The 12,677-nt window shown below is 39.9% G+C and overlaps 1 protein-coding gene across 1 annotated transcript in view; it reads right to left on the reverse strand.

Moving 5' to 3' along the window:
* Window positions 1–12,677, reverse strand: part of tgfb3 (transforming growth factor beta 3) — a 30,830-nt gene that overhangs the window by 13,022 nt on the left and 5,131 nt on the right. The window contains exons 2-3 of the mRNA XM_003214437.4: window positions 4,878–5,041; window positions 376–505 (exon numbers count right to left, since the gene is read on the reverse strand). Of these exons, the coding sequence (XP_003214485.1) occupies window positions 376–505; window positions 4,878–5,041 (294 nt within the window). The remainder of the gene's footprint in view (window positions 1–375; window positions 506–4,877; window positions 5,042–12,677) is intronic.

Here is a 12,677-nt window from a genome sequence, read left to right on the forward strand (position 1 = left end):
ATTGTTCGACCAAACATCATAGAGTTGGAAGAGACCTCATGGGCCATCCAGTCCAACCCCCTGACAAGAAGCAGCAAAATCACATTCAAAGCACCATTTCAGAAGTACCATTTCTAGCAGAGCTCTTTTCATTCGAGTCAGTTTCATCTTTCAAAGTGTGATTTATATTTGCTTTCTTTGAGTGACATGTTTACTTTCATTAAAGTTTGTACAGCTTTATACATTCAGCTTCAAATGTTAGTATGCATGTGACATGCCTGCCCCGGTGGGACTACCATATTATTATTGTTTATTGTTATTTATTATTATCAGTTATTTAGCTAACGCAAGATCTGGACACAAAGCACCATTCAGGCTGCTTCCGGCGACACCCACCTCTGTGCAACAGCCATTCACGCACAGTCTCTGTGACATCGAAGGAGAGCCACTCCGGGGAGCCCCTCGTCACCACGTTCCGGCCGCTGAGGTAGCGCTGTTTTGCAATGTACTCATCAGGCTTCAGGATCTGTATGAGGAAAAGATGTCCAAGTCACAGGTTAGTTCAGAGAGGTGGGCAACCCCGTTCTGCCAGACTAGTGGCAAACAGAAAAGTGTTCATTTTGCATTTATTGAATTAATGCAAACCAGAACCCAACTAGATCTCAGAATTCATATTTTACTGAAGCTCACTATGAAGTTTGCATAAAAAGTATTGCAAAATGTACACAGTTCAACAACAGCAGGAAAAAAAACATATATTTTGAAAAATGTGCACAAAAACTATTTCATGGGGAAATTTGATTGAAACTGTTTGGTTTTGAAAAAGCATGCAGATGTGTGTATATTTATAAAACACATGAAAATGCACATGAGCACTCAGGAAAATGTGAGGCAATATTTATTCCAATTTTGTATAACATTTTCCAACAAATATTTTGTAATCTGATAAAAAACAGAAACAGAATGAAAACTGAAAAAATGGGAATATGAATGACACCAAACATGGCAGACTCACCCATCCCTATCCTAGGCTAGGCCAATTTCAGGTACTGTATAAACAAATTTGGGCAGTTTTTAGTACTCTTCATGTACTGTTGTACTTAGGGCAGTGGTTCTCAACCTGTGGGTCCCCAGATGTTTTGGCCTTCAACTGCCAGAAATCCTAACAGCTGGTAAACTGGCTGGGATTTCTGGGAGTTGTAGGCCAAAACACCTGGGGACCCACAGGTTGAAAACCACGGTTATAGGTGATGCACTCAAGGAGGACAACAGGAAAGATAATACCACCTCGGTTGTGCTCTCTGCCATATACATCTGTAAAAAAGTGATTATATTGACCACATGATTTCCTGAATCATTAGAGACTCTCCACACAAGTTATAACCCTGGCCATTCATACTTTTCAATCACATGGAGAGCCTCCACAGAGGAAGCTCTTCCATTCTGAGCTTGTCGTGTGGATGTCTCATTAGAGTAAGCAACTACTATGTGATGGGGGCATTACACCAATGTTTGGGGTCTTTGGGGCTGCATGTGCCTCACACTTGCTATTTTCACTCCTTGGCCTCCTTCTTTTGGGGGTCTCGGATTAGTCAGTTATATCCCAAAGCTCCCAGAAAGTGTGAAAGAAATATTGGTTCAAACCTGTGATACTTTCATTTTCAGGAGTGAAAAATGCATATCCTGAGAGAGAGGAAGTTATCTCAATAATAATTGACTACCAGTAAATGTTCATTTTGAGCTTTCGGAGTCTGTTTTACACATAGGCAAGCTTTTTCAAAACTAGAAGTGGCTTGGAAGGAGCTCAAATATGGCCTGCACTGTGTCCTTTGCCTACTCCTATTCACTTGCAGTAATACCACCCGAAGGGTCTTGCTAGTCACTATGCACAAATATATTAAAATAACTTGTTTAAAATCCTTGTAAGTGGACCATTTTAACTCACAGTTTCAAGAGTAAGAAGTGAATATTTAAGGAAAGACAGACAGAGAGATACACAGATAGAGCATGACACAATTGTGATGAAATGTGACCAGGAATGTGGCTACAGGCTAGAGGCTGATCTGTGCAACAGCTGGGCACATTGTACCTGCTTGAAAATTCCTTGCACGCTGGTTCTCCTGACCGTGGCCAGCTGGTTGTGTGCCACCAGCTTCCAGCATGCCACCACAAATATTTCAAAAGTTATGCTTGCTAGGGCACGGAATTGCTTAACCCTTTGCAGCTCTGCATCAGCAGCTGGCCTATGAACAGGAAGTCCAACTGGGCAAGATTTTGAAATGGTTTTCACTCTACTATTACTTATTCAATGCTTATGTTACGGTGGTCAAGAATTTCTATTTTCATGAAACCATTTTCAGAAAGAGGCATAACATAAAGACTGGAACCATTCTGGTTATCTATACTGGTTGAACTCTCACTTACATCACTGTTAAGTCCTTTTTGACAATGGTATAGTGGTAGGAATAACATGGTGGCAATGAACGATGTCTTCATCAGGATATAAAAAGCAGCTTTATCATCTAATAATTGTAAAAGCTACATTTATGCAGGAAAGGGGAACCGGGAGCTAAATAATAATAATAATAGTAATAATAATAAATCTTTATTTATATGCCGCTTTTGTCTCTCATGAGACCCAAAGCGGCTTACAACATATTAAAATAATGTAAACGACAATTCAAATACAACAATAAAAAGTATAAAACATTATAAAATAAACAGTTTAAAAGAACAATAATATACATTCACATTCTTGTGGCACCATGTCAGATTATATTGCGCTTAAGCATTATGGTGTTTCTTATCAGTCCAGCTTAGTTTCCTTCACTAAAGTCCTGTCTGAACAGGAAGTTTCAGATCAAATACGAGTCTTCTAAGAGCACTTACATCATTTATGGTTATGAACTCAACAGGAATTTGCCTCAACAAATGTGGCAAACTAGTTTTCTCCAGCTTGGTGTCCTCTAGACTTTTTTGGATCTGAACTCCCTTCAAGCCCAAACATCATGGCCATTAAGGAAAGTTGTGGTTCAGAACATAACACATCACATTGGGTACATACACACCCATCAATTTCTGAGGCAATGCACTGGTGTTCAGGAGCTACTTCTATACTTGATATAACACCAACGTTTAGCATTTCCCCCCTCACCTAGCTCTTTATAACCCTTTAAGATGGTTTATAATCTTAATAGAGTCCTCTCTAACCTACTGCTCTCCATATTATTTGACTTACAACTCTCTCCGCATTACTGTCCACTGACCATTCATCATTTGGAGCTGTAGTCCAGAATGTATGGAGGGCATAAGACAGGAAAGGCAAACCTAATGTGACTTCAATATTAAAAAGAAATGAAATGGGTTGATCTAGATTATTTTTAAAAGGAGCATTAGTGAAGCCTAAACAGGTAGGGGCATGATCTTATACTTGACTCTGACATAAATCCCTCTGAATTCAACAGGGCATCCTTCCAGATAAGGAGTACAGAATTGCAGGCCAATTGGTCAGGCCAATTCTAAGGGAGGGGGCGTGCAGGAAGGACATGTGAATCAGACCAACCACCTTATCCACATCTTTGCCAGGCTTCCAAATTGGAAGGGAGCATGAGTAAAAATCAGCTTACCACTGACTACAATCCAGATAGGAATTACATAGGCCCTCTAAATTCAGGGATATGTTGGAGAAAGGGAAAGGTTCTGGTTTCTGAGGATTGAGGCGCTCCTCCCATCCTCTCCCAGCACAGTCAGAGAATGTCCCTGCTCCAGTTTTGCTTCTAATGGTTCTGAATTCCTTTTATACTAAACAATTATAATGCCGCAATTCCACTTTAATTGACATAGTTCCATGCAATGGAATAATGGAGTTTGCAGTTTAGGAAAAGTATTTATTCTCAGTCAAAGAGCTCTAGCATCGCAGCAAATCTGAAATCCCAGGATTCCACAGGAAGCAACCATGGTAATTAACATGGAATTTCTACTCTGTTCTCCAGAATCTTAGTCCAATATTAAACTTGTATTTGGGTTCTACATTAAGGCCCTGCTTTGTTGTTATTTTCTGCTCCCAAATCCTTTTTTCACGCTTCCCCCTTCTTCCAGTCTGTGACCAGAAGAACCAAATACCAATTTATCTCACACATGGGTGGTAAAGATCACTGAGGTAATACATGAGAAGAACTCTGAAGAACTGCTTATTATAATTCGTAGAATGGTTATTAAAGGCACCAGAGACAACCCTAATATTAAAAAGAGTGATGTGGTTGCCAGAAGTAGCAGGTATTGAGCTCTCTAAAGAACAAGAATGCATTGCCTGGGGTGAATTTGAAAAACACCAAAGGAGCCAAAATGTCTTGGACTAGCTCTGGAAAGGCACGCCACACACAGCATAACCTTTATTTAAAATGCTGACAGCAAGTGGGATGGAAAAAGTTTATTTAGGCAGCTTTTTAATACTACAGCAAACTGCTTAACTCATCTGGCGATCCAACTTACACCAGAATCTATGCTGAGAAAACAAATATAAGTTTAGTAATTAAATATCAGGAATGAAAGTTTAGCATTTATGTTATGGGACGAATGGAAGAGGTAAGAACCACACTTAGCAAATGGCATGAGAGAACTTGAATCCAAAGCAAACTCCCCTAACCCGACACAACTGCAGCCCTTTCATATTACACAATGATAATAATAGGATTCCATTTTAATAACAATGGCTGTATCCTATAGAATCTTGGGACTTGCAGTTTAGGAGAAGATATTTTGAACTCTCAGCCAGGAAAATCTAGTGCCTCACCAAACTACAATTGCCAGGATTCCCTACAATTCAGCCATGATGCCGTGGAATCGTAGTGCAATAACTGGTTGACGTGAAAGTATTCCAAGAAAGGAGGCCTGCTCACCTGAAAAAGTTCAATACGCTGCTCTGTGCGTTTGGCATTGGGATTTGGTATTCGTAAAACCCGAAATTCAGCTCGGAAGAGGTTGGTGCTGTTCTTTTCTGCCGAGGACACATTGAAGCGGAACAGATTGGAAGTCACACCTTTGGGGCAGTACGTCAGTTCATCTAAAAAGAAAACAATGAGACCAGAATCACAAATGAGACTCATGTACTGGTTCCGGTGGCACCAGGGAGGATGAATGAACTGTGTGTATGCTGAAGCATTTGAGTTACAGTAGAGTCTCACTAATCCAAGCCTCGCTTGTCCAAGCCTCTGGATAATCCAAGCCATTTTTGTAGTCAATGTTTCCAATATATCGTGATATTTTGGTGCTAAATTCGTAAATACAGTAATTACAACATAACATTACTGCGTATTGAACTGCTTTTTCTGTCAAATTTGTTGTATAACATGATGTTTTGGTGCTTAATTTGTAAAATCATAACCTAATTTTATGTTTAATAGGCTTTTCCTTGATCAGTCCTTATAATCCAAGATATTCGCTTATCCAAGCTTCTGCCGGCCCGTTTAGCTTGGATTAGTGAGACTCTACTGTACTTGCTTTAAGCTTCCCTTTCATATTTCATGCATTTGTTCCAGCAAATGTGAAGCTGGATTGCATTTGGGGGGATTGGTCCCCGCTACTGTGGTCCTGGTGAAATATGCTGGGTTTCCCTTCCTCATTTTCCTTCTTCTGTTCTTTCCTCTCCCTGTAATCTTGTCACATCCAGTCCTTTGTAAAATTTCAAAAGCTGATTTTCACTGATTTCCATTGAGCCTTTAAAAAAATATTCAGGAGTTTGTAGTCAACATGATAAACTACTTATCAAACAATAAACTAGTTAAGCATTTTGGGTCATTTTGTTTTAGAGTGAGCATTCACCTTGACTTCCAGCACTTGATTTTTGTTGGACTTGTCTCCGGGAAACAAGAGCTGTGTTTGTTTGACAACCATTTTCAATAGTTTCAAGACAGTAGGAACATAGAAGTCGGGTAATCAATACATTTCATCATGAAAAGTACAGAGTTAATTGAAAGCAACCTGGGGAGTGTGAACTAATGCCAGGCATTTCGAAGAAATATGTTGTGTTAAGGAAAAAGTCATACAAGGTTACAATAAAACCATTTGGACAAAACGAAAACCAGATACTTTTTACCAATCTAGAAGCAGTCTGATACTTGGGGCCCATTCACAGTACACAATCATAGCACTATCATTCCATTTTTATTGCCATGGTTCAATCCTTAGGCATCCTGGATTTCATAGTTTGGAAAGAGACAAGACCTCTTTGGCTGAGAATTCTCAATGACCCTCCTTAAAATGTCCAATTCAGGGATCCCTTGGGATATTGTCATGACAGTTAAAGTGGAACCACAATGATATAATTGTGTAGTGTAAATGCACCCCAAGACATCTAAATTTCCCAAGAAAAGGAATGTTTCCACTGAGGGAGGAGTTTTTCTGTTATTTAAGCATGGGCATTGAGAAAAAATTAAGACTGTCAGACTGAAAAAGAGAGAGGCCTCGTGAAACTTTTAAGTGATGCTATTTGTAACACAACCAGATAATAAACAACATTCGTGGTAATTTCCTCTTCTATCCAACCATCATGTAGAAGACCCATCCAATTTTCACTGGTGATCCTAGATAAAACTGTATAGAAAAGCTCTTGATTAATGGGTTTTGAGCTAAACTGGAGGCCAGCTTAGACAGATTTCCCTGGAGTTTGTTATGAAATAAACATAAAAGTCTCTATGATGAACCTTGTAAATAAAACTAGAAGACCACATCTGTATGCTTGCCAATAATCACAAGGTCACATCTATGCCCATTATGTGTTGTACCTATTGTATCTCTTATATATTTCACTTTGCCTTGAGTCTATAGCAGCTTCAGGTGAAAGGCAGAGTTCCCAGGTTTCTTTCATTATAAGGGATGTCCTCTACATGACACTTGGTACGCTTCCCCCCCCCCCCCCCGCCCAATATTTTCAGTTGTGAACCCTTTATAAAGATAGAAATGTGACATCATATACAGTAGAGTCTCACTCATCCAACATAAAAGGGCCGGCAGAACATTGGATAAGTGAAAATGTTGGATAATAGGGATTAAGGAAAACCCTATTAAATATCAAATTACACTATGATTTTACAAATTAAGCACCAAAATAGCATGTTTTACAACAAATGGACAGAATAAGCAGTTATGCTGTAATAAATGTATTTACGAATTTAGCACCAAAACATTGACTACAAAAACATTGACTACTAAAAGGCAGACTGTGTTGGATAATACAGAACACTGGATAAGCGAAGGTTGGATAAGCGAGACTCTACTGTAATTCAAGAATGTGGACAATGTGTTAATTTCAACAGATAAATACAAGCCAATTGGAATTAATGCTATCACTTGAGATTGGTAGAACTAGGTAGAACACAAACACATCAACAGTTCCTTTATAATTGCCAGTCCTGCATGTCATGAATTTTAACAGCACCTTATTGCTACTTTGAAAAGACTTGTGAAGGGTCTCTCCATCATATAGTAGCAGTGTCATACTAATAACATATAATCCATGTTTTAGATTACCTCAACCAAGAACTTTAGATGGGTACTAGAAAGCTTAGCCACCAATTTAATGACTGGTGGAGAGAAAGCGGTATCATTGAATAGGCTATTACTTTTGCAGACAGCTTTGTCATCAACAGAAGATCAGAGTACTATACTTCCTAAATGAATCAGACATTAATCTTTCCTAATACAACTTCACCATTACAGCTCAGTTCACAATTACTTCTCCCCCCCCCCCCTTTCTCTATACAGTGTGGAAAAAGTACACTTTCTCCTTGAATCCTTCTCTAATTTTTAAGCACAAAGCTTCCAGCTGGATGGGATCCTCAGGATGAAATTCTCTTGGGGACCTTACATCAGTGTAACTGGAAATTATGCAAGTGTGAGGACTTCTTCAGATATTGCATAAGGAGATTTCTAGTATCTCCTTGCACAATCCTTTTCTCCAGGCTGTGATTGCCCAGCAACACAGAAAGCTGTTCAATTCTCTGGAAGTCTACCATCCTTATGTATCATCTGGCAATTAACTACTAATTTTCTCTTTGCCTTGTGCTACCATTCCAGAGATAAAACATTAGGGAGGCGGAGTTGGGAGGGGGCACAAGAACAGAGAGAACTTTCTCTCCTATCAACTTCTGGGAGAAAGCTGTAAGGGGGCTCTTGAAATGTCAGATCTGCTTTTCTGTCTGTGTTAAGTTCTCCTTCTCCTGCAATCTTACTTCCTGTGCTGGACTGAAGTTCTGGAACAAGACCATAGCTATCTGGTTGGTGGTTTGGAGCCAGGCCTGTTTCCTGCATGTACAGTTCAGATTTGCCTGTATCAGTCCTGAAACCTCACCAGAATAAGATTTTCTTGCTTCCAGGAAGGGGGAGGCAGGGAGAAAACCAATTTTGGCTCTACATTCATTCTGAATCATCACGTAGCAGAGAAACAGAACCATGGGAAAGTTTAACTTTTGCCACCTTTGAAGACATGGGATCATATCTATATAGCTGGGACAAATGGAAGAAACATTACAAATGTCTGCAACTCTCACTAAGGCTATAGCTCTTAACTACTCCCAGCAGCTTTCCCATTGTGATCTAATTTCAACAGTATTTCTCAGCATGCAATAATCTGATTTGATAAAGCCATCAAGATGTCATCTTCATCCTACAAAATTCAACTGGCATGTTTGCACACAGTAACAGGGTGAAAAAGAACCAACTCAGATAAAGGCAGTCCCTGAGTTACAAACATACGACTTACAAAGGACTCATAGTTATTTATTTTATTATTTATTTACAGCATTTATATTCCACCCTTCTCACCCTGAAGGGGACTCAGGGTGGATCACATTACACATATAGGCAAACATTCAATGCCTTTTAACATAGAACAAAGACAAGACAAACATAGGTTCCGAGCGGGCCTCGAACTCATGACCTCCTGGTCAGAGTGATTCATTGCAGCTGCTCTCCAGCCTGCACCACAGCCCGAGCCCGAGTTAAGAAAGGGTGTGAGACAAGGAAGTGAGAGAAATCTACCTCAGAAAAGGAAATTTACTCATAGAATCATAGAGTTGGAAGAGACTGCATGGGCCACCTAGACTAACCTTCTGCCTGCAGGAAAAGCACTCCTGGAAGAGCTATAATGGGGAAAAAGTGTCTCAACTGAAGCTTTATCCTCAATTCTTGTTTCCACCACAAGCCATTTTTTTCAAATTCCAGTTATCACAGGGACAGAAAGTGAGAGGAAGTATTCTGAATAGGTGCACAGATAGCAAAATAAACACCTCAGGGGTGTTAACCCTTCCCTATGCTATATATTTTTGGCTGGAGTTACACTTAAAAAGTACCTGTTTTGACATGCATACAAATTCAACTTAAGAACAAACTTACAGAACTTATCTCGCAGGGGATTGTCTGTAGTGTCATTAGAATAGGACATGAGATTTCATGCCCAATATCTGAGATTAGGGGCAGCACTTGGCAATTTCACAGGAGTTGTAGCCCAATTATGGAGCATGATACACTAAACAGGTAAACAGTTGCTCAGAGCAAATAACTCAAATAAAAAAATATAAGTCTAAAAATTAAATACAAGAGGGAGGAGAGAAGATGAGGTATATGGATAATCAACAACAACCACTCCAAAGCTAGAGGCTCCTTCTTTGGAGGCTTTTGAACAAAGACTGGATGGACATCTATCGGGGGTGCTTTGAATGCGATTTTCCTGCTTCTTGGCAGGGGGTTGGACTGGATGGCTCACGAGGTCTCCTCCAACTCTATGATTCTATGTAAGCAGTTTGCAACAAGAGCCAGTAACACACTTTTTTTTACATTTTTGCCCAGAGATTCCTCATCCTTGGGTGAGAAGAGGAAGACATGGCAGGTCCTGAGATCTGGGAACCTTGCAAGAGTCTATCTAGCAACTCAGCTTCCAATCCTCCTAAATTAGCCTAGCAACATTTTTGCCCAAAAGTGTTGCTATAGTAGACATTTATAGTAGTTTGATACCACTTTAACTGTTACAACAGCCTATGGAATCTTAGGGTTCTCAATTTGAGGAAGTACTTATAAATCTTTGCTAGGTATCTTGCTCTGAATTATCTGGTATCTTGCTCTGAATTACAACATTACAGCTTCCTAGCAGAGAATTCTACGTATCTCCCTAAACTACAAATGTCAAAATTCTGGAAGATGTAAGCATGGCAGTAGAAGAGGTACCCACCTGCTATAATTGTATGGTATTGATTTGTTGTTTCGCTTGACACCTGAGCACACTCTGCTTTCATTCTGAATAGGCTTCTATTTCCCTTGGGCCAGCTGTATTTGCACACTACTCTTCATACCAACTCTCTTCATCCTTTGCTCTAGTATCACTAAGGTCTCTCTTTAATCTGGGGTCTCCTTTATATGAACAGAGTTTCAGTAAACACAGCTGCATGGCAGCTGCAGTTTTAATCCTCATAACAAATAGCTTTCTTCCATGCACCTATTAAATGGCATATAAACGAGCCACCAATTTCACCTCCATCTGCGCACGTCAGCCTCCCCAAACTGCTGCTGTCCAGATGTGCTGGAATACAACTCCAATCATTCATGACTAGTATACCTATCCTGGCTGGGAATAATGGGAGCTATATAGCTCAACATAACTAAAGGGCATTAGGTTGACTGGCCAAGGCTAACCTATGTCCTTTGCAATAATTTCCAATTTGATTATTTTAATAACTTCTCTTCACAGCTAAAGTGGGTCATGCTTTAATCAGCAGCTCCTATGAACATCCTATATAAATGCAGAATCATTGTGAATTATTTTTGCCACACTTCTCCTTTACCATTCCTTTAGGTGAGCTTTTCTGTTATTTTTCATTAAGGAAACTAAGCATATGCATTTATGGGACTGTTTGGTCAAATGAATATGTGAAGCTATTCACTTCTAAGAGAATACTGTTGCTTTGGCACCTAACTTTCTTATTATTTCTGGTATACATGGCAGGCCCAAGAGTGGTTCACATTTCTACTTTTTCCATGCATATTACCCTGATATTTTTTGAAATGCACGTGAACATGTTATATATATGAACTAATTCTCTGGAACTTTATGTAGAGCAGGGGAAGGCATGGAGCTACACATAATCTTTGAGTTATTTGTGATGGATTATCAAGGTTTTCTAATGATGGATAGACAATTCTGTCTTGCTTAACTGCCCCCTACAATATCAAGGGTTTTTCCCCATTAAATTCATTAGATATGCAAGTTTACAAAGAACTAAACACTCTTCCCAACCAGCTGCAATTGATAAATTCAGGAGTTACAGTCACTCCTAATACAGAGAGCATCATGTTGTTCCTGCCTGGCCTGCATCTGCCAAAAAAACAGCCTGCCAAAAAAGAGGTGATACTGGTAACACTGCTTCAGCACCAACAAATGTGGTGAAATCCAAAGGGATGCAAAACCAGGTTAATCCCCCAACCTCAAAAAGGCCTCTCTTGGGCCTAAAATGACTTGGGGAAGCAAAATAAATAAATTAAAGCATGGAGAATATTCCCTCCACGTCCCTTAGGTAGTGTTTGAAGTATTTCAGGGCTAAAGAAATGCGTTTATTTACTTATTTTGAAGGAGCAAAGTGGAAGGCTGCAGTCCTCTAAGGATTCCTAGCAGATCAATTGCCCCTCTCTAGTAGGACTTACTTCTCAACTAGCTGAGAAATGATGTAACTTCAATTGATTGAAGCAAGCTTTGAGAGAGGCAGCAGTTTCAGGGAGAGAAAGGGGACAAGTCAAGTCTGAGACACGCAAAGCCACAGGGGCATGCTGAGGTGTCCACTTCCTTTCTTTGGGACTCTAATGTTAAGGGTGTTTAAGCTGCATGTCTCCACCTGTGATTCAGAGCCTGGAAAATTTTAGGTTTTTTTAGTAAAACCTCCAAAGATCCGCATTAGGTGTTCAGGGAATTGTAGTCCCCAAAAGTATTTTTGCCAAAGCTCTCTACTTGACATATATCTCTGCAAGCAATATTTCAAAATTCCATAAGCCTCCAGTGATCTCCTTCTAGAGGAAACCAAATCCAGTTAAGTGCTGTTCTCTTGGAACTTCTCAGTACTGTAAAGTGAAGACAGCACAACAGTATTCATGACAGACTGCAGTGTCTTGCTAATGTCCACTAAGAAATGCTGATACCCACTGATGTTGTTGAACATCTGCATGGGCTGAGATATTTGTTGTTTGCTCAGTCGCTGTGGCTCCATATTTCCAGATGCACAACATCTGCTCAGCATCTGTATCTTCAGTCCTGGCTTTGACCCCATAGAGCTTTCTCAGCATCTTTTCCACTTATCTCCAGCTGTGTATTTTCTCTTATGTGCTTCTTTTATTGACCATTTCTCAGCATCATGAGGAGGCTATTCTGTCATTTCAGCTTCCCCTCCTCCTCTTCCATGTTTTGCCATCAATTTCCTCTCTTTTCTCCAGAGCCTTTTTGGACTACAACTTCAACAACAGTCCCAGTTGGGGGGTTTGGGAAAGTCACAGCCTTCCAAAAGTAACATTTCCAAGCTCTGCTTCTCCTAAAGTTCCTGTAAGGTTCTCTTCACAAAACCATTTGGGAACGCAGTTACCTCTTGAAAAGGACAATGAGCCAATAATCATTTTCATGGAAACATCTACCTTGCGTTTGGCAGCTTCAATCAGAATTTAGAAAA

The sequence above is a fragment of the Anolis carolinensis genome, chromosome 1, assembly GCF_035594765.1.
Source record: "Anolis carolinensis isolate JA03-04 chromosome 1, rAnoCar3.1.pri, whole genome shotgun sequence".
NCBI lineage: Eukaryota > Metazoa > Chordata > Lepidosauria > Squamata > Dactyloidae > Anolis > Anolis carolinensis.